Source organism: Hypomesus transpacificus, chromosome 13 (genome assembly GCF_021917145.1).
Source record: "Hypomesus transpacificus isolate Combined female chromosome 13, fHypTra1, whole genome shotgun sequence".
In the NCBI taxonomy this organism is placed as follows: Eukaryota; Metazoa; Chordata; class Actinopteri; order Osmeriformes; family Osmeridae; genus Hypomesus; species Hypomesus transpacificus.
In genome coordinates this window covers 9,699,471-9,720,119 of record NC_061072.1, presented here as the reverse complement: position 1 = coordinate 9,720,119, position 20,649 = coordinate 9,699,471, and the positions used below count along the sequence as shown (strand labels likewise).

At 43.3% G+C, this 20,649-nt stretch overlaps 2 protein-coding genes across 2 annotated transcripts in view; both read left to right on the top strand.

The window, feature by feature from the left end:
- Window positions 1-12,205, top strand: part of LOC124475233 — a 35,706-nt gene extending 23,501 nt beyond the window's left edge. Inside the window, exons 12-18 of the mRNA XM_047031652.1 lie at window positions 2,068-2,111; window positions 5,789-5,982; window positions 6,110-6,180; window positions 6,715-6,872; window positions 7,702-7,846; window positions 7,955-8,098; window positions 8,329-12,205. Of these exons, the coding sequence (XP_046887608.1) occupies window positions 2,068-2,111; window positions 5,789-5,982; window positions 6,110-6,180; window positions 6,715-6,872; window positions 7,702-7,846; window positions 7,955-8,098; window positions 8,329-8,631 (1,059 nt within the window). The 3' untranslated portion in view covers window positions 8,632-12,205. The remainder of the gene's footprint in view (window positions 1-2,067; window positions 2,112-5,788; window positions 5,983-6,109; window positions 6,181-6,714; window positions 6,873-7,701; window positions 7,847-7,954; window positions 8,099-8,328) is intronic.
- Window positions 12,206-12,541: 336 nt separating this feature from the next.
- chuk (component of inhibitor of nuclear factor kappa B kinase complex) lies at window positions 12,542-20,374 on the top strand. The gene is made up of 22 exons (XM_047032637.1): window positions 12,542-12,684; window positions 13,228-13,338; window positions 13,714-13,808; window positions 13,916-14,033; window positions 14,126-14,195; window positions 14,273-14,361; window positions 14,463-14,552; window positions 14,711-14,835; window positions 14,934-15,041; window positions 15,212-15,347; window positions 15,510-15,704; window positions 15,825-15,927; window positions 16,641-16,764; window positions 17,037-17,188; window positions 17,279-17,340; window positions 17,499-17,608; window positions 17,790-17,839; window positions 17,942-18,047; window positions 18,137-18,284; window positions 18,372-18,508; window positions 18,600-18,699; window positions 19,104-20,374. Exons 2-22 carry the CDS (start codon window positions 13,234-13,236, stop codon window positions 19,167-19,169), a joined length of 2,289 nt encoding a protein of 762 aa, XP_046888593.1. The 5' UTR covers window positions 12,542-12,684; window positions 13,228-13,233; the 3' UTR covers window positions 19,170-20,374.
- Window positions 20,375-20,649: the final 275 nt, after the last annotated feature.

Here is a 20,649-nt window from a genome sequence, read left to right as displayed (position 1 = left end):
TTGTATTTTTATAAGACGTGCTGGGTTCTGATTGCTCTTAGTTGTGCCTTCGTGTCATTTCCTGCCCCTGACATCATGCCTATCGCTAGCACATAGTCTAATGAGACGTAGTGTATGATAATGATTGTAATATGGACTGTTATACTTGAATAGAGCGCTTTAGCCCATACATCTACATGTGTACAGCAGTGTGCTCATGTGAGTCATTAGTGTAATGGCGTGCAGTTGATGAAGGGGCTTGGTTCACGGCCAGGGGCTGGTCACGCCGTATGGTGACATTACAGTTGTATGTTGTGTGTGTGTGGTGAGCCACTCAAGGCTAATGGCTCTCATTTGCTGCCTGTTCTTGACACTGATGAAGAGCATGCAGTCCGTGAAGATGACGAACATCCATCCTGGTCTGTATGAGGCAGGCGATCCAACTGACTCTGACTGATATGCCACATTTGTGAATCGAACCCCCTCCTCCTCAACCCTTCTCACCCCTCTCCCATGTATAGTTATGACAGGGTCTCTATATACATCTCACTTATTGGACATTCAAACCCTTTCCCCTAACATACATGAAAACTGCCCATGGACATTTTGGCTGGCAGGATCATGCAGTGTTTGGTTTTACAGTCTGACCCTGATAACAAAATCTACTGCGCAGTTATTACCTCCCATATTAGGATTTGGGCCTTCTTGACAACAGGGAAGTTTAGTCATCTGTATTTGGGATCCAGCCTCAAAATGGAGAATGTGAACCTTGTAGCCGATATTCTAGCAGCTTTTAACTCAATAACGCTCGTTTCACTTTTGGCACCACTTAGTCTGCATTTGGGAAAATATGTAGATGTCCATGAATGAAATTCACACTTCACATGCTACTCAAGCTGTTAAACATTTCAGAACAGAACAGATTTAAGGCCCACAAATTCAACCCTAGATTTCATGTAAAAAAAAAGAAATCTGTGGTAAAAAGAGACATCCACTTTGAAATGGGCCAACTTCGCCTACTTTGCAACACATCCTGCAGCTGTACAGAGTATTAATATTTATGAGCAACTAGCTTGGTGCGTAGTTTGAGTTTGGATTTCATACGGAACTGAATGTATCCATAGCAGTGGAATTTGGAGCCTAACCCAAAATTCTACAAGTCGTGGCTCATCATGAATATTCATGTTTTCTAAAATAAAAGTATTTCAATTAGTCCCGGTTTCAAAGAGAATTGACTCGATTGGACACACTGAAACAAATCCAATACGAATCTAATTCAAGTCCATTTCTACACAACACATATCGATATAATTTGTAGGACAGTTTAGAGAAAACTAACTGAGAAAATTGAATTGAGGCCTGTCGGTGGTGCTTCTCAATAAGAGAATGTAATAAAGAAGAGAAGGGTTTCAGGGTAAGATGAAACCTCCTTCCCTACATGGTCATTAGGGGCCATGCACAGTGCATTGTGGTCTAGAGAAGGCATTAGTGGCAATGATTAGTGTCCTCTCCATCACCCCTACTGTCACAGCTGTCCCCAGTCTTTGATCTAAATCCAACATCTCTCCTCTTCGCTTCTCTCCTCACCTCGAGACTCAACGTATAAGAGGAGTCGGTATATCATATTCAGTTGGCATATCCCATTGTAACTAAGGGGCTGGATTTGAATGGGAATGTCTAAAATGCTTGGCTGTCTGGACAGATTTAGTGGAGGGTGACGCCAAATCTTCTAAAAGCCTGTTGTATTTATCAATGAGGGCTGCGCTGAAAAGCAGGAGAACTCTGCTACTTCATCAAATCCCATTTCTCCTTACTGTGGGATTATTTTGGCTCCCTGTAATTGAACCTTTCTTTACTAAAACCTAATTTCCCACACTGAGAAAGAGAATCATTGAATTACAGTGCAGTCTGAATCAGTGATTGGTTGATTGATTGATCAATTGATTATTCATGCTTGATTGGTTGCTGGCTGTCTAACTGATGGATGACTGGTTGATTGATGAATTGATTGGAAGAGAATATTACTTTTGCATAAGCAAACCGGAAATTGACAAACTAAAACAACCTCACTCTTTTTCTTGGTTACAGGCACTCTACAACTCAATCAAGAACGAGAAGCTTCAATGGACAATGTAAGTCCCTCCTATAATTGTATCACTCCTGCAATTGTAATACATTTATTTGTCCTTCATTTTTTCCCCTTGTTTGTGTAATGTAGTGTTGATTAGGGCTGTTTGATAAGACAGAAGGATAATATTATATCACGTATCATTATTTCTTAGCAAACCCCATACAGTAGCTGTATTTGTAAATGAAAAGGGCTTGGTTTATTGGTTGTAGTTGTCACCATGCCCTCAGCCCTGCTGGTGTCTGTAAAACTAAGACGCTGAAACGGAATCTCTCAGTAAATCAGTAGAACATTCCATCCACGCGGGCCAACGGACATGCTCAGACACACACACACGTACGGAACAACATCTACAATAGAACACCAATGTCATCAATGAAAGGTATTGATTAGCTTGTTAGCACCCTCATTTATGACGTGAGTGTTGTCGGGCATGCGATGGAAACATTTGCGTGTCAAGGGTTGCTATTCTGGATCTCATCTCAGTGTGCTTTGGAGATGCCAATTAAGTCACTGGCTTTCCAAGCTTTGTTGCCATAGTGACAGCACCATGGCTACGGCTCCATAGCTACAGCTTTGCTCCTGCCTCCATGAATTCTATCACAAATACACACCTCTGGACATTTTGCACAGATAAGACGCTCTCACACGCAGGAAACTGTCCTGTATTATATGATAATACTTAACGCAGTATTAACACAAATACACATACAAACACACACACACTAAACACTACATTAAATGGCTCCACTTGCATCCTGTTTAAAGGTGTGACCACAGCCTCCCACTACCTTCCCTAAAATAGCAGCACTCCCGGAGCAGCTGAAAACTGGTCCGAGGAAAAGATCTAGCGAGAGATCCACAGAGAGGCAGGCAATCCAGTTCAAACATCTCCACAGGAACACACCCACCAATTAAAACACGGCCATGATGCAAGAGGTCAGAGGCCTCCATCAGAATAGTCATTTTTAGACACATACACACAAACACCTTTCCATGAATACATGAATACATAAACAGTCAGACATTTTACCTCCTCACGGATCCATGTGATTATGCAAACAGAGGAATACATGTGCACTGTATGGTTATAGAAAGGAAAACACAGCGAAATATGTTATTTTACACCCCCACAGAGAGGCACACGGCCACTCTCCTTGGTGCAGGTGGATGCACCCACATGTTTTACACTCACACACACATACATTGTGCACACACACACAAACGCACACACATTTCCTCATTCAGCTCAGGAGCGGGGGTGGAGAGCAGCTCTGTGGGTTCCGAGAGAGACGAAAGGAGGCATCGTGTATCCCTCTCTTCGGAGAGAAAGAGAGAGGAGGAAGGAGGGACAGAGAGAGGAGGAAGGAGAAACAGAGAGAGGATGAAGGAGAGACAGAGAGAGGAGGAAGGAGAGACAGAGAGAGGAGGAAGGAGAGACAGAGAGAAGAGGAAGGAGAGACAGAGAGACATGGCCCATCTGCTCTATTATTCCTTTTAATCTCCTAATCCTGCTCTCCTCCTTCCTCATTGGTTCCAATCCACCTGTCTTCCCATTGTCTCCCGTTGCCATCTGTCACCTGTGAAGTGAGAATATGAAGACGATTGAGCTAGCAGTAGTCATTATTGTATTGGATTCACATTACACAATACCTCACCATAACAGGGGCAATATCAATACACTTCCAATTTTACACACCTTAGTAATTATGTTTGAGAAAAAGGGGGATTAGTTCCAAAATGTGCTTCATTGTGCTGTTGTTCACTTGACCAAAACCATATCGTCAGTGCTATTATAGGGCAGTGGCACAGGTGTACAGAGCTATCATGTCTGATAAGCGACTGGTGCAGCAATGCCAACACAAATCCCAGCATGCACTTCTCTAGATCAAGTCAAACTGTTCCTCCATGCCTCTGCATTACCACCCCACCACTCCACTCCACTCCTCTCCTCTCACCTGTCTACTCTTCATTTGTCTCCTATGTGGTTCTCTTCCGCTTTGTCTTTCTAGGCTTTTCCTTTCTCTCTCTCTCCTCTCTTCTACGTCCATCCCCCCACTCTCTCTCTCCAGTTACTTTGTCTCAGTGTAGAGTGGGATTGAAGCAGGCCAGCAGTTACCAGGCAACAGGCTGGAACTCCATGCACATGCTCACTAGCTCTCCTGTTCTCTGTCCTGCATGGGGTTAACTGCTGTTATGTGCTGTTGGTTACTCATAGCCTGGTCTCAAAGGGTTCGGCCGCCATCCATTTTCTATTTTCAGTGTGAACTTTTGCATGTGTGCTGGTGAGGTGGCAAGTGGAATTGTAATTTCTGCTTGGTGTATAAATGGCTCGGCTACTACATACATATTAATATAATTGTACAGAATGCCCAGATCATTCCTATTTTGTCATTATGTTGTTCTAGCATTGTTTTGCGTCTATTGTATGTCATGTTAAGTATAATCATCCACTACAAGGCAATTACCGTATCCATTTAATGATCATATTCTACTACAAATCAAGGTAGTTATACAGTACATATATTCATACAACTGAACAGTCGGCAGATTGACAGGCAGAAGGACGATAGGTGGACAACCAGACGCAGACTGGAAGTCAGACGTGGACAGACAAGCTGACCGCTAGGTGGGCTTGGTTTTGCGGGAGGCTGGTCACGTTGCGACAGCTCCAACGTGCTAACCGTGAGCGTGGAGAGTGCTGAGGCCCTCTTCTATTTGTTAAGCACTACCTTTTACACAGAGGGCTCCTCAAGGCCTTTAATGAGAGGCAGAGAGAGATGGAGGCTACTGAATCTCTCCTAACCCACACTCATTGAATTGTAGCAAAACACTGAAAATTAATTGGGGTTACAATCAATAGCTTTTTACTTGGCTGTACTATGCATTGACAGGATAGGAAAGTTACAAATGTAATATAGATTACCTAGTGGCTTTAGCTGGCTTTTCATGTCCAAAGTGGTTGCCACGAGCAATGGGCATGCCAAAGTGAAAAACACTGACACGTCTGCAATTCATTTCTGAGAAGGAACAGTCCCCAGTGGCAAGGATGCCCCCGCTTTTCACCTCAAAGCTGCAACAAGATCGATAGTGTCGCACTCCTGCTGTGGCTCTTTGTGATCAAGGAGGGTGGACTGCTTCTCAGGAGAACAGAGGGAAATCACAAAGAGAGAGGGAGAGAAGGAGAGGGAGAGAGGGAGAGAGGGAGGGGAAGAGGGAAGAGGGAGGGGGAGGGGGAGAGGGAGAGGGAGAGGGAGAGGGAGAGGGAGAGGGAGAGGGAGAGGGAGAGGGAGAGAGGGAGAGGGAGAGAGGCAGAGGCAGAGGCAGAGGCAGAGGCAGAGGCAGAGGCAGAGGCAGAGGCAGAGGCAGAGGCAGAGGCAGAGGCAGAGGCAGAGGCAGAGGGAGGAAACCCACACACTTAAGGCTTTGGGGAACGACTTTCATTCACTCATGTTTCCCGTTGATAGAACAAAACTGCTTTGTTATTTATGTGTTAGAATGTCTAAAATAGTAATAAAACAGCATATCACAGTGTAAAGATGGACTTGTGCTGAAATGCCATTTCAATTGCTTTTCTCCGGCAGTTAAGAATGGATGGAGTGAGATTCCAGTAGATGAATGTTGATGCGATGTAAATGAGGCCTAATACATTTGTACCTGCGTTTTCTTTGCTCTCCATAGCGACGAGGAGGAGCTGCGGAAGTCATTCTCAGAGTTGGGGGACACTCTGGTGACAGATTCCGCCGCCAGAGCCATGAAGCGGGTGGGCAGTGAAGGGAAGCCCCTGGTGGACATGGCCCAGCCCCCTGGTACCCTGCTCTACAAGAACGGCTTCCTGGTCCGCAAGGTTCATGCTGACTCAGATGGCAAGCGAAGTACGTACCAAATCGCCTTTACTCTACCTACGAATGACATGTCCTTTACCTCACACGAACCATTGAAAGTAACCTGTAGCATAGGGACACAGTTTTTTTGTTGTTCACACTTTTCTCCCCATTACAGCACCGCGAGGTAAGAGGGGATGGAAGACCTTCTATGCCATCCTGAAGGGTCTCATTCTCTACCTGCAGAAGGTGAGTCAGTTTGCTAATGAACCTCCGCTTAGACAAGGTCAATGAGGATAACAGAATGCTGTGTAAACTTTATAGCATTACAATATTTAATGGGCACAGAACTTACAAAGTTTCACAATCTGGGCAGCCAAATAGCAGCACCAAAGCTTGGACAAGCTTTCACATCCTGTTTATGTCGTCTGATTGGGTGGAATGAGATGATGTAACAACCAGTCCCAGAGACAGAGCATGTGGAGCCTTCAGACCCTGGCACTGTGCAGACGGCCCATATGGACCAGTGGTCCTGGCCGTCCTGCCAGCCTCTTGGTCCTGGGTTCTGCTAACTCAGGAACAAAGACCCGCCCAGGGAAGTTCCCATGGAGACACACGGCTGTGCTCTCTGGTTCAACGGTCATGTCATCCGTAAAGAAGCCCCTTTTATTTGCGTTGAGTTGATATGTGGTAGAAAAATGCACGTCTGTAAAATGAACTGGATTAGGTAGGTTATGATCAGCAGGACGTTATTTCATTTTTTATTGTTTCACGCATTTTCAGGGAGAGTACCGACCAGACAAACAGTTGTCTGATGAAGACTTGAAAAACGCTGTGTCCATCCACCACTCTCTGGCCATGAGGGCATCTGACTACAGCAAGAGGCCCAACGTATTCTACCTGCGCACTGCAGACTGGAGGGTCTATCTCTTCCAGGCACCGTAAGTCTTCTCTCTCATTTCACTCTTCTTAAAGACCAAAGACCAATCCCTTGCTGTGGCTCAATGTTCCTGCAGACATCAAACCTGGCTTGATCTTGACTTTGCAAGGTCACCTTTCCCTCTTTTCCTTTTTTTGACCAATCGCAATACCTGGCCAGTCTCTTGCTCTCTCTCTCTCTCTTCAGCCAATCACAAGGCTACAACACCATCTCAATGCATGTGATGGCAGTTGTGTGTGTGCATGTGGTAAAATGTATGTGTTTGAAGGAAGCTAGAGGCCTGTAAATCCAGGATGCAGCACGAGTGGCCACAGTTTCAGTCCCCCAGGAGGACCAGCTCTGCTCCAATTGCAGCTTGCATTTGTCCCAGATTCTGTACCTTCCCCTTCTCTCTTTTTCTATGTTTCAGTCTCTCGCTCTCTCCCTTTCTCTCTCCCTTTCTCCATCACTTACTTTCCTGCTCTCTCTCCCTCTCTTCCTATCTCTTTCTTTGTCTCTTTGTCTTTCTTTCTCCCTGTCTTTCTTCTTCTTTATCCAGGGACTTTGGGCAAGGCTGCCTGACTCAGTCTGATTACTCTCAGGGGTCTTTAATGGGCCTGTTAGTGGATAACAGCTTTTTTGTTGTGTTTTAATTGGCCGTTAAATTATTTCTTTGTGAAAAGCAAAGCCACATTTCTCATTGAGCTGCTCTGATGATTATCTCTTTTGAAGTCTTACTTTGCTATTTGGACGAGATAATGAGCCGTTGGGAATCTTTACATGTACGTTGGTCAAGGCCCGTGCGTCGGGTGAATCTTAGATTCTACAAATGTATGCTTTGTGCCTCACAGAAACGCTGAGCAGATGCAGTCTTGGATCACTCGTATTAACACGGTGGCGGCCATGTTCTCCTCACCACCCTTCCCAGCAGCCATTGGCTCTCAGAAAAAGTTCAGTCGGCCGTTGCTACCAGGAGGCACCTCCAAGATGTCTCAGGTACCTCCCCGCTTCACACTGCACTACAAACAGCAGAGATAACTGGGCATCGTGTCATTAATTGCTCCATGTTGGTTGTTTCGAGTGACCCTAATTCTGTGCTTATAGGAGGAGCAGGTCCAATCACACGAGGCTAGGTTCCGTGCTATTTCCACCGAGCTGGCTGAGTTACGTTCGTACCCCCCCGACCGCAAGGTCAAAGGGCGTGAGCTGGAGGAGCACCGCCAGAGGGACGAGTATCTGGAGTTTGAGGTGAACTGAAAGCCACTGGCCTGCTGCTATGAAAAGAAATAAATGTGAAATCAGTGAAGCGTCAAGTAATTATGTACTATAGCGCTGCTGCTCTCTCATTCGTTTTTCTCATCTTTCTTTTTCTTTCCTGCCTTTTTTATTATCCCTCATTTATTTCTCTACCTCTGTCTCTCCCACTCTCTCCCAATTTTCACCCCTCTATTTTCCCACCGTCTCTCTCCCATCTGTAGAAAACACGCTACGGAACCTACGCCATGCTACTGCGGGCTAAGATCCGCTGTGGGGAAGAGGATTTGTCTGTGTTTGAGTCTCAGATCCTGGAGGACAACAGTCTTCAGCGTGCCCATTCCAGCCCCACGCTGCAGGACAGCAGCCAGGCCAGCCAGGTGACCCAGGCCAGCCACGCCAGCCACACCAGCCACACCAGCCACACCAGCCAGGCCAGCAGTACCAAGGATGGGGGCAACGGCAAGGCAAGCAGCAAGCGCACTGAGGGCCAGAGACACAGCTACCGTCAGGCCGTCAAGAAGTGAGAGGATGCGGGGGTGTCAGGAGCGGCGCGGCCAGCTGCAGGCTGTCTCCCTGCATAGGTTTTTATTTGAGATCCAGGGGGGTTTGGAGCCGAGCTCGAGGGGGGAATGAGTGAGGGGTGTAACCACACCCTGTGGCCGCCTAACCCGGCACCCTGGTCTCCTTGACCAATAAGGGAGGCGCAGATCCTGTGCCTGGCGTGATCACTGGCAAATGCCAGCATGGGTGTTAGGAGTGGGTGGGAGGAGAGAGAGAGAGAGGAGCAGGGGAGAGGTCACAGTGCTTGAGAGATGAGGTGTTTGAGAGAAGCCTCGCTGAGTACAGTAGCGTACTGTGAGAAATGCCAGGTTCTCTGAAGAAGCGGGCGCCATACAGGGACATGCATCCAGCATCCTTTCCTTTTCTTCCTTCAGGGTACCTCTCCTACGAACCACTCCCACTTTTTTCTTGACCTTTTACTCTGATTTGGGACCAAACATGTTTACACATTTGAAATCTTAAGTCTCAGATGACTGTTCATTTGATTTCAGTCACACTACCGCCAAACTGGGTAAAGCGAAACACTGTATTAGTACAGTAACATAAAGTACATCCTAGTGTTATTGCATTGCAGTTCTCTTATTTGCCTCATCATAAAGTTGTTATCCACATTACATTAGGGAGCCTGACTGTATGGCTATTTGAAGCTCCTGAAATTTGCTCAATGAGGATGAAGATGGCAAAAAAATTGCCTGTGGTGAATTTGGCCAGTCTATAGAGTGTTACACATGTGGATCAGCACTGCAAGTTTAGTAACAGCCCTAATGCATCTCAGCCCAGGGAAAGGCAGGGGTGAGAGAGGTCAAGCAGACTCACACTCTGCCATCTCTCTGCTTCTCTTTTCTCAAAGAGTTTCTCTCCTTTCTTTACTAACTGGGTGGTTGGAGGAGAAGGAGGGTCTTTTATTCAGGCTGACACGATACTCAGACGTGAGCCGAAACACTACTGCACCGCCTTCGCAGGAAAAGGAACATCGTCTTGTTAGCCCTTCCTCAACAGTTGTTTTTCTGAGCCTCCTCTTGCTTAAGCTTTTCTGTCTTGCGATGAGCTTCCGTTCTTTCTTCTTGCCTGATTGTTGTTTTCTCAAGTGATCCGCATGCTTGCATCCAGCACAGCTAAGTTTGAACATTTTTTCTTCTATGGAAGAAATAACAGCGGCAAGTTTTTTTGGTTCGTGTAGTCTTTTTTTGTCATGCTGGTGCCCCGACCCCCACACGCCCTCACCCCCATGTAATCTCTGCGTATAACTACAGGCACTCGTTTATAAGATCTGTTTTAACACTCACCAGGCAGACCCTGAATGTTCTTGTTTTTCAGTATTTTTTACAGTACTTTACAACACTCATGCTCCTCTTGTGCAATGTTATATACTGTATGTCAAAAAGTATAATATTAAGAATATAAAGAAATATGTTCATTGTAAACATATGGGATGTGTCTTTTAGTAACCTGCTACATATTATGTGCTAATATTGTATTATACATTAAATGTAGTTTACAGTATATTCAAAAGATTATCATGAACATGCATATATTAAGAATATAAAGTTGACATTCCTTGTATTTAACAGTTCTGAAGGCTTTGATTGCTCAGTGAGACATTCAATCTATTGTGGGAAAGACCAGTATCAAAATCACTTAGTCAAGTAGGAATAGTTGATCATTCTTCACCCCAGTGGGTTTATTTAATATTTAGAGATTTGTGTTATTTTGCTGTTGTACTGTAAAACACAGGGTGTGGGGAACAATTTGCTATAGGTATAGATATAAACAATTAAGATACATGAATATGATTTAATCATGACATGCCTTCAGAATGTCAAACTATTATGGGACGCCCCTGGTAACCTGATCAGCTGTCACCCCTGGTAACCAGATCAGCTGTAATGCCAGCAATGTACCAGCAGAGAGAGCTAAGGACATCCAGTTGATTTAGACAGAATACTGCACCTTCGACTCCTATCCTACTCAGTACATCCTTTGAGTGGGCTTTTCTCTCTAACAAAGCATTCATGCTGAGCTAACAAATCGTCAATATCCACTCAAACTATGCTGAACAAATGTGTGTGTGTGTGTGACATCATGTCCATCAAGCTGTGGGGTACATGAATGTCATTGTATGCATGCTGTGACCAGACTGACTTGTTGTTCTGAGAAGCCTATTCAGAGAATGTGGGATGAGGAGGATATTCTCACACATTTATATAATATGTGAAGTAGGAGCCTAACATATCCAGCTGTGTCTGTCTGTCACCTGTCGTTATCTCAATGTTTGTCTTTTGTACAATTTAGAACAGATAATTGTACATCATTTCTAACTAGCATGGTATACTTGCATTTTGTCTTTTCTATCTCTTTCTATTTCTTTTTTTTCCTCTCATACTTCCTCTATCCCTTCCCTCAATCAAATCTCCCTAATCCTCTGCCAACTTGATACTACTCTCCCTTTTACTCTTCATTCATTTTCTCTGTCTTTAGCATCAGTCATTCTAATGTTACCACTTTTCCAAATCAATCATTTGGACAGCTGCCTCCATCAGTTAAATGTTTATGTATATTGTTCCTATAAACTGATGACAAATCTTGGATTGTTATGTAACTTGATGTTACGGCTGTGATTCTGTTACTCTATTGCTTGATACTTGTATTTATTGAATAGTATTTGACACTGTTGACATAATATGGCCAAACTGTACAAGGGGTGCTCTCCAAGAATGCCCCCTGTGTTCTCCTGAGAGATGTTGGGACTTGAAGGTAAGACAGCGAGATCCCTTAAAGCAAAGAGAAACATTGGACATTTTTCAAATTAAAGGAGTCGATGAACGTTAAAATATCTATCTCTTCATAACTGGGGTCCATGCACTGCATGTCCTATATCCTGGTCACCAACCACGTGGAAGAGAGAGGCACGGCAGGTCTATGAGTGTGCGTCATGTGATAAGGGGGCCCTGGAAAGCTCCACACACGCATCCCTGCCACCTACACACCCCCTCTGACATCACAAAACAGCTGCAGGATCTCCATGGCACTGGTTTGCATGGAAACCGCTGGGTCCCTTGTAGTAGCTCTGTGATGCTAAAAAGAAAGCCATTAAGTGTTGTGTTCAACCCATTCCCAGCCAGCACTTCTGAATGTGACATGTATATAAGCATGATATATATGGTCTGCTTTCCTTTATATTATGTTTAGTAATTAATGAAAGGTTTAATAAGTAGATCAATATTTGTCTTTGGGTCATGACCATATTATTATTTTACTTTTTTTATGATCAATCTGAATGAAGGAAGTTGTGTTGTGGTAAAGGCTGTTTTTAATGCTGATGTGTTATGGAACCCATGCCAGCAGATCACTCAAAACTGTGACGTACAGTACAGTAGGGGATACAGCGTTCTGAGACTGCTGCATATGAGACACATTTCATTTTAGCTCTATGTGTCAACAACCAGTAAAACTCACCTCTGTTTGGATACATTGTTTGTATATGAGCTTTTCTTTTTGGGAGGCATAGAGGAAAAATAAAAGTGTTTCAAAAGGTGACTTGTCACAGTGTATTTATTGTTTTGGTAAAATTTCAAAATTAACACAAAAAAACGAGCCACCTAATAGGAGTGCTTACGCGTTTGCACAAGACGCCACAGTCTGTTTTAGAAAAACGAAATGCAGGCACTTCCAAAACCAATAGATTCTTGGTCAATACCCTTGGGGATTTTTGAACGAAATGACTAATAATGGAAAGTAGGCGTGACAGGGATAAAGTGCGTTGTAAGAATTTCAACAACAAAAAATAACAACCGTTTTACATTCAATTAGCGTAAGGAACATATTAAACGTGTCTAAAACATACATAAACGTTTCTGCTGGCAAACATAGCCCGTTTTTTTTTTCTTTTTTTGTGGGGTGACGTCATATCGAGGAAAGTACACATTCCTGTCAAGGTGCATTGAGTGAGCCGAGTCTAGATCCTTTATCTTCGTGTGAACACGGCCGATGATTCTGACTTAAATGATCAAAGTGAGGTACAGAATTTCATTGATTCAAATTATTGCCTGAAAATGTTTTGAGTAAACGATAACGTAATCTACATTTTGCTGCTTTAGCTGTCATAGCTAGTAGTTAGACTACACGCTAGCTTGGCTAAGCTAGCACTAGCTGGGTACTGTATAGCTAACCACGACAGTATTTAGCTAGTGCTACCTAGCCTAGCTAGGTCTCAGTTGATCTGTTTGTTTACAACTGAGATTCGACTTAAAAATGTCAACTGACATGGCATACACAGGTTATTGAAGCAAATTTCTATTTCTTTGCATATTAGCTTAACACATATGTGTGAAAAAAGCTGGACAGTGGATATACTGTATATATTTTATCTGTTGCTAGCTTGCCAGAATCTTTATGTAGTGTATTCAATCAGTTTGGTGCCAGTTACTGGAATTATTCACATTTAGAGCACCGTCAATAATGTAACAATCCACTATCAATTACACTTTCATTTTCAGTATTGAGCAACGCCATTTCTTAGAATATAATAGAATCTATTATATTAACTCCTGTATTTACAGTGCACAATGGAGAAGCCTCCTTTCAGACAGAATCAGAACTGTGGAGACTGGGAGTTTAAAGAGAGAATAGGCATGGGTGGTTTTGCCCATGTATATCTCTACCAGCACTATGTAAGTTATGTATTTTCACTCAAAGTCTATGTAGCCAAAAAATGAAGAGTTACAATCCTTAAATTTACAACATGACCCTGAGATGTGTTGAGTGAAGCAATATGTTGCAGTTTAGTTTATCAGCAATATGCCTTTGGTTATAGTTGAAGTTCTTTCAGGATCATAATATGTAAATAACAAACGTTTTTACGTATTGTGTCTGCGTCTGTTATTCACAAACTTTGTGGGATATACTTGATGATGATATATGTTAATATCAAATGCAAACCTTTTATACTGGCAATGCCAGAATGATTTCCAGCTGTGGCTTGATTGCTATAAGGTAATCTATGGAGTAACCATTTATTCCCCCCCTTCTTCTTCCACATTCCAAAGGAAACAACTGACAAATTAGTAGTGAAAATGTGTCGTCTGGAATTGACGGCAAGAAATAAAGACAGATGGAGCAGAGAGATTCAGATCATGAAAAAGTATGCTTTTGTACTATTTGGTTTGGTAAACAATCATTCCCACGTGTCCTGTTTACTTGGGAGTTGAGAGCAATCTCGTTTCCTTCTTTGACCTCTCCCACATTCAGGATGAGCCATCTCAACGTTGTGACGGCCAGAGATGTGCCAGAGGAGATGAAGCACATAGCCTTAAACGATCTCCCATTACTGGCTATGGAGTACTGCTCCAAAGGAGACCTGCGAAAGGTCAGGAGCTTGAGCAAGACAATCTGGGGTCTGATCATAGACATATTCATTGGAATTTGGTATTCAATTTGTGTATTGATTTGATTTACCAGATGCTGAGCAAACCTGAAAATTGCTGTGGACTTAAAGAGAGTGAAGTGATCTCTCTACTCAATGATGTTGGTGGGTTCAGTTCTAACGCTTCATGAGTTGGATCTCATTTGCTCAGCTATGGTTTCTGAGATGTTTTTGTCTTGCAGGATCGGGTATCCAGTATTTACACGAAAACAAGATCATACACAGAGACCTTAAACCAGAAAACATAGTTCTTCAGGAAATCAATGGAAAGGTAACCTACGTAACACAGACCGAGCCTGTTCACTGGATTTGGTCATATTTGGGAATGACTTGATTATCTTACAAATGTTCCTGTTGTCTTTATTGTTTTAGTTGGTCCACAAAATCATTGACCTGGGGTATGCAAAAGACTTGGACCAAGGAAGTCTCTGTACATCCTTTGTAGGCACACTCCAGTACCTGGTAAGCAGTTAGACCCCCTTACACAGATGTCAGCGTACTTGCACTCATACTTTCATATTGATACCTGGGGATGAATTGAAATGGCCTTGCAATATAGTAACTATAGTAACTGTTGTCTATCAAAGAATGCTGTAAGAGTTGAACTCTCTCTTCCTCAGGCTCCCGAGCTGTTTGAGAACAAGGCTTACACTGTGACTGTGGACTACTGGAGTTTTGGTACGATGGTATTTGAATGCAGTTGTGGTTTCCGGCCCTTCCTTCACAACCTTCAGCCAGTCCAGTGGTAAGTGGAAGTGCCCTAGGAATAAGAGTGAAACAACATTGAGGTAGAACTATATCTCCTATAAAGATCACATTTGTGATCTGTATTTCTGTCAACAGGGCCAGCAAAGTACGGAACAAAGGTCCAAAAGATATAATGGCTGTGGAAGAGTTGAACGGGGAGGTCCGATTCTCGACACATCTACCTTACCCAAACAATCTCAGCAGGTGCATATGATCTACCAATCATTGAATTCTTTAAGAAGTATCACAACCTAAAGAACAGTTGCTGACTAAACTGCGTGCATGTAAAATACATGATTTAATAATTTTATTGATGGGGAACTAAATGAATGTTACACCTCCTGGGGAACTAAATGAATGTTACACCTCTGCAGGACTCTGCTGGAACCAATGGAGGGGCTACTGCAGTTGATGCTGAAATGGGACCCAGTCCAGCGAGGAGGCAGGATCCACCCCGACAACACCAAACCCCAGTGCTTTGAAGTGCTGGAACAGATATTGAGCATGAAGGTTGGTCAGAATATTCATGAGCTTCATGAGCATGTTGGTTATAATCAGAGCTAGTAGTTTCTTTGTTGTGATGGCTTACAGACTACTTTGTCTCGCAGGCTTACGATGTCATCCATGCACACTTTTTTTCTTCTCTCCCATCTCTCCATCTTTCTCTCACAGGTTGTCCATATACTTAACATGACCACGGCCCAGGTCCACTCCTTCCAGCTGGCCCCAGACGAGAGTCTCCACAGCCTACAGAAGCGTATTGAGGCTGAGACCAAGATCGAGCTGGTTCACCAGGAGCTGCTGCAGGAGACAGGGGTGTCACTGGACCCCAGGAAGCCGGCCGCCCAGTGTGTTCTAGATGGAGTGGTAAGAGTCCTTTGTCTCCATTTACCATGTCCTGTCATGGTAGGTTGTGTTCCAGTTCTGACGGTGCTAACGTTTACTACTTATCCAAAATGTAATCTTTCTGTTTTTTTGTTGTTACAGAGAGGCTGGGACAGTTACATCGTCTACCTTTTTGACAAGAGCCTCATCAAGTACTCGGGTCCTTTCAGTGCCAGACACCTGCCAGATAAAGTGAACACGATCGGTGCGTACTGCTTGGAACCACGGCTCTCTTGAACGGGCTTTGTTCTTTCTCTGGTCTTGTCAGGCCAAATACTGTCCTAGGGCCAAATACTGTCCTACCTGACGTCACAATGCCGTTCCGAAGCAAGGAAGCATTCGTCGCTATGCCGACTTCAAATTCCTGAGATATCTACGCGTGCTAGCAGGAAACTGTCATGGTTGCTATACTGGTTACTAGGTAGGAAGTTTTGTATTCAGGCTTATTTAAACCAGTTATTCTACTCTACTATTTAAAGTTTTAACTCGTTTGAAAGCTGGTGCTAGCTAGTTAGTTGTTTTCGTCAAAAAAATAACTAATTTAGCATCAATTTTAACAGACCGGGAAGGCAACACGTATAGTATTCTACCTGCGCGCGTTGCTGTCTCAGGAATGTCGAACGAGAGAACTTTAAATAGTAGAGTAGAATAAACTAGTTTAAATAAGCCTAAATACAAAACTTCCTACCTAGTAACCAGTATAGCAACCATGACAGTTTCTTGCTAGCACGCGTAGATATCTCAGGAATTTAAGGTCGGCATAGCGACGAATGCTTCCTTGCTTCGGAACGGCATTGTGACGTCAGGTAGGACACTATTTGGCCCAAGGACAGTATTTGGCCTGACAGTCTCACTGGTATCACACATGGTCTCATTGTGAAGTTCTCTTTCAAGATGTTTTCCTGTCTGACTCTGCAGTGAGAGACGCCAAGACACAGCTGCCCCTGGTTGTGTTGAGGAAGGTGTGGGGGGAGGCGGTGAGCTACGTCTGTGGCTTGAAGGAGGACTACAGTAGACTGTTCCAGGGACAGAGGGCTGCCATGTGAGTTTATATGAAGAGCAGAAATCCTTCAAATAAAATTTAAAAAGTCCCAAACTGAAGAATTCTCATTAGCTATTGGTCCATAACTACATGATAAAACTTTTTTATCAGCAATCTCTTTGTTTCTTTTTGTAAAGTGAGCGTAAGTGCCAGTTATGAGTACAGACGACCTTTGCCAAAACCAATCCATAAATAAATTCAGTAAATGCAGAAATAATGTTCTGGGGCACAAGGACTGAAAATCTTTGCTCTCATTGTGTCTCCTGCTCCAGGCTGAGTCTTCTGCGCTACAACACAAACCTGACCAAGTGCAAGAACGGCATGTTTGCCTTCTCCCAACAGCTGAAGGCCAAGCTGGACTTCTTCAAGAGCAGCATCCAGTATGATCTGGAGAAGTACAGTGACCAGATGCACTATGGGATATGTGAGTAAAGCTAACTGGCCACTAAAGGAATTTCATGTGAGTACAAGAAGATGTTCCTCAATTTGGGCATTACGTTTTTCGTTCCCTCAGCCTCTGAGAAAATGTTAAAGGCCTGGCAGGAAAATGAGGAGAAGGCAGCTGCATTTACACAGGTACTGCCCTCACTAATAGTGGGAACCTGGTTACGTTTCTAATTGATTCAATACATTTTATATTGAAATGGGAGCAGATTTTGACCAACAAAAATAACAACTGTCTCCCAACTTAGAGCATGATTGTGAAGCCTGAATGTGTATTGCTTGTCCTCTAGGTGGCAGAAGTGAGCCACTTGGATGAGGAGATCATGTCCCTCCACTCAGAGATCGTTGAACTGCAGAGGAGTCCTTATGCCCGTCGCCAAGGAGACGTGATGGAGCAGCAGTGAGTGTTTGGGCCAAGTCAGGGATGACATGCTGATGACTTTTTCTGCTGAGAGACTTGAAAGCTCTTCTTGTGTGACGGCCAAAAACCCAAGTGGGAGTGGATGGATCCTCATTGAAAACCGTCTCTTGAATTTGTTGTGAAATGGTAAACATCTGATGGTTGTTTCCTGTCGTTGCAGAGAGGAAAAGGCCATTGAGCTCTACAAACAGCTGAAAATGAAATGCAGAAGTAAGAGGCGTTTTAGAAGATGTTATTTTGGAAACAGAGCGACCTTTTGTTGATAACAAACTGTTCCAAGTACATGATGGTCTGTTCCGTCCTTACCCCCAGTGCCTGAGCCAGATGTCAGCAGTGACAGCTCTGAGATGGTGAAAGCCATCGTGAAGACCGTTCAGAACCAGGACAAAGTTCTGAGGGACCTATACACACATCTCAGGTACCAGCTATTCTTCTTGGTGACCTGTGTGATTCACATCTGACTGTCTGCCCTTTTCTGAGGCTGTGTCTGGGCTATTTCTCCCACAGCAAGATACTACTCAGCAAACAGAAAATCATTGACCTGTTCCCGAGGATTGAGAAGTCCCTTGAGAACATCAAGGAGGCTGACAATACGGTGATGCAGATGCAGGTCAAGAGACAGAGAGAGTTCTGGCACTTACTGAAGATCGCCTGTGTAAGTAGCCAACTGCTGAAACAAGAACATTTCTAGACAATGAAATCGTCACTTGCATCATTGCCTAACAAACTAATATTTAAACAGGCACAGAATTCCACGCGGAACTCAATGGCGGCCAGCCCAGAGACGTCTAACCCCCTCCAAGTATCCCAGTGGTCCCAGTCCGCCCAGCCAGTTAGCGCCCCCCATCCTCTCACCTCCTTACCTGGACCCAACGACAGGTAGAGTCAATAGAGAAATGAGGACGTGGGTGGATAATGGTGCTTCTGTCAGTGGGAGGTTCGACATACTGTGATGTGTTCCCTCTGGCAGAGACGCCGCCCCGAGGCTGCTCCAGGAGAACCAGAAGTTACTGGGTCAGCTGACCAGCCTGATGCAGGAAGCAGCTGATGAGCAGTCTAGAAGCATGGTGGTGAGTGGCTTTTCAGCAACTGAGAGAAAAGCAATTGCTTCCCTGTCTCTGATAGATGTTTTGCTTAAATGCAGCCAGGGTGTAATTTTTTCATACTTATAAGCATTGCGCTATTAAGATCAGTGATTAGTTGCTGCACTGGGTTTTCTTTAATTGACAATTCAGAGGAGTGAATAGAGGCATCTGTCTTTCTATTGAATTAATTGACACTCCAGGGTAATTTTGAGTGAGTTAGATCTAAGTTCATCCACTAGAAAACATTACTGGTGTCTGTTGTCTTGTTGGAAGGCTCAGACTGTAAAATCTGAACCCACAAAACCTCTTTTGTTTGTTACTGTCCTGAATATCCATTTGACCTTTGTTACGCATGTAATGTCTTGGGTTTTTTGGCTTCTCTGTTGTAGGCCCAAGACTGGAGCTGGACAAAATATGAGTCTTTGTCTGTGAAAGCAAAGAAACAGAATGTGTAAGCATCTTCAGACCAAGCTCTGTCCGGCTCGTTCCTGCCTGCTCTCTAAGTAACACTAAGGACCAAATGTCGTCGACAAATGGAGTCATCGTTGTTTGTTGGTGATTCACTTTTATGGTTGGAACAAAGGCAGATGAATTCACACATGGTCTGTGGTGTTCTTCCCCTCCATTTTCTAACATGGTGGAACATTGGATTATACAGCATAGCCTTGTTTTTATATGACAAAAAAACATGATCTGCACATTGTCAATGTGTCATGTACATATGTTTCGTGTACATTGCAAGTGTTCACATTTTCCTTTGTCACCCATAAAATGTCATAATGTCATCTTATCTCGTACCACTATTATTGCAAAACCAAGCACATTGTAGCATCCAGTTCCAACAAAGTGTTTGAGGCCAGGATTTAATTGTTGTCTTTGTTGAGAAATTTTTTCATGCATGCACATTGCCATCCTGTTTTATCATGTCGCATTGCTTGTGACACATAACATCAACAACACAGGAAATGATGTAGGAGATCAGGAAGTTACAATCAAGCAACAGCACTTTGATACTCCCATGTATCCTGTATAACAAGAAACCCTGCTAGAATCACATCCATGAGGTTATACGTTTTATAGCCCAGTTGCAATCATTGAACAAGATGTCAAATGTGTTCATTCAAGTTCATATATTTTAGTATACACATCTTAAAAGATTTTGACCATATATAAAACGAATTCTGAATTTTAAGTGTTACAGGCAGAAACATCGTACTCGTGGCAAATGAGGCTTTCCATCAATTGTCAATACAGTAGATTGTCAATCTTTTTTTCTTACTGAATAAGTAATATACTTCTTTCTTTCTTTCTTTGCTATCGTGTTTGGGCACATTGTTTCCTCATTATTTCCTGAATGCACATAGTATGGAAATGTTTGCTAGGACATGGTAATGGAATGTACTGGAGTTACGACCCAGAAATGCGACAAAGATGAATGGTTGCTTTACTCCAGAGAGATGTATTCAGACTGTATACTGTATTTATGATGTTCAAGTGCAATGGAAATCTATTTTTTTTATTTAAAAGTAACATAAAAATGTCAACTTCATCACTTTAATGTGTGCTTACGTCCGATGCTTTAATGCTGTCTTTGAATAGTTCGTTTTAAGCCATTGTAATGTAGAAATATCTGTATTAAAATAAAAGCTTTGGCATGGATTTTCATTTCTCAATACTTTCCTTCTATTTCTGTTTTGTTATAGTAGCTACAGTATGCTTTGATCATTAACAGTATATGCTTTGCCCTGTTCATGACATGATAATCACTGCACATTGTGCTCTCTTGAAACCAATTATTACATATCTGTTTTTCACTTACTTACATTTTTGTTCAACGAAATGCAGGCCTATTATTTTGGGGCTTACAATAGTATTGTACTGATATCTTGACTTAGACAAATGGAAATAATCATGATCCAATGTATTATAAATGAT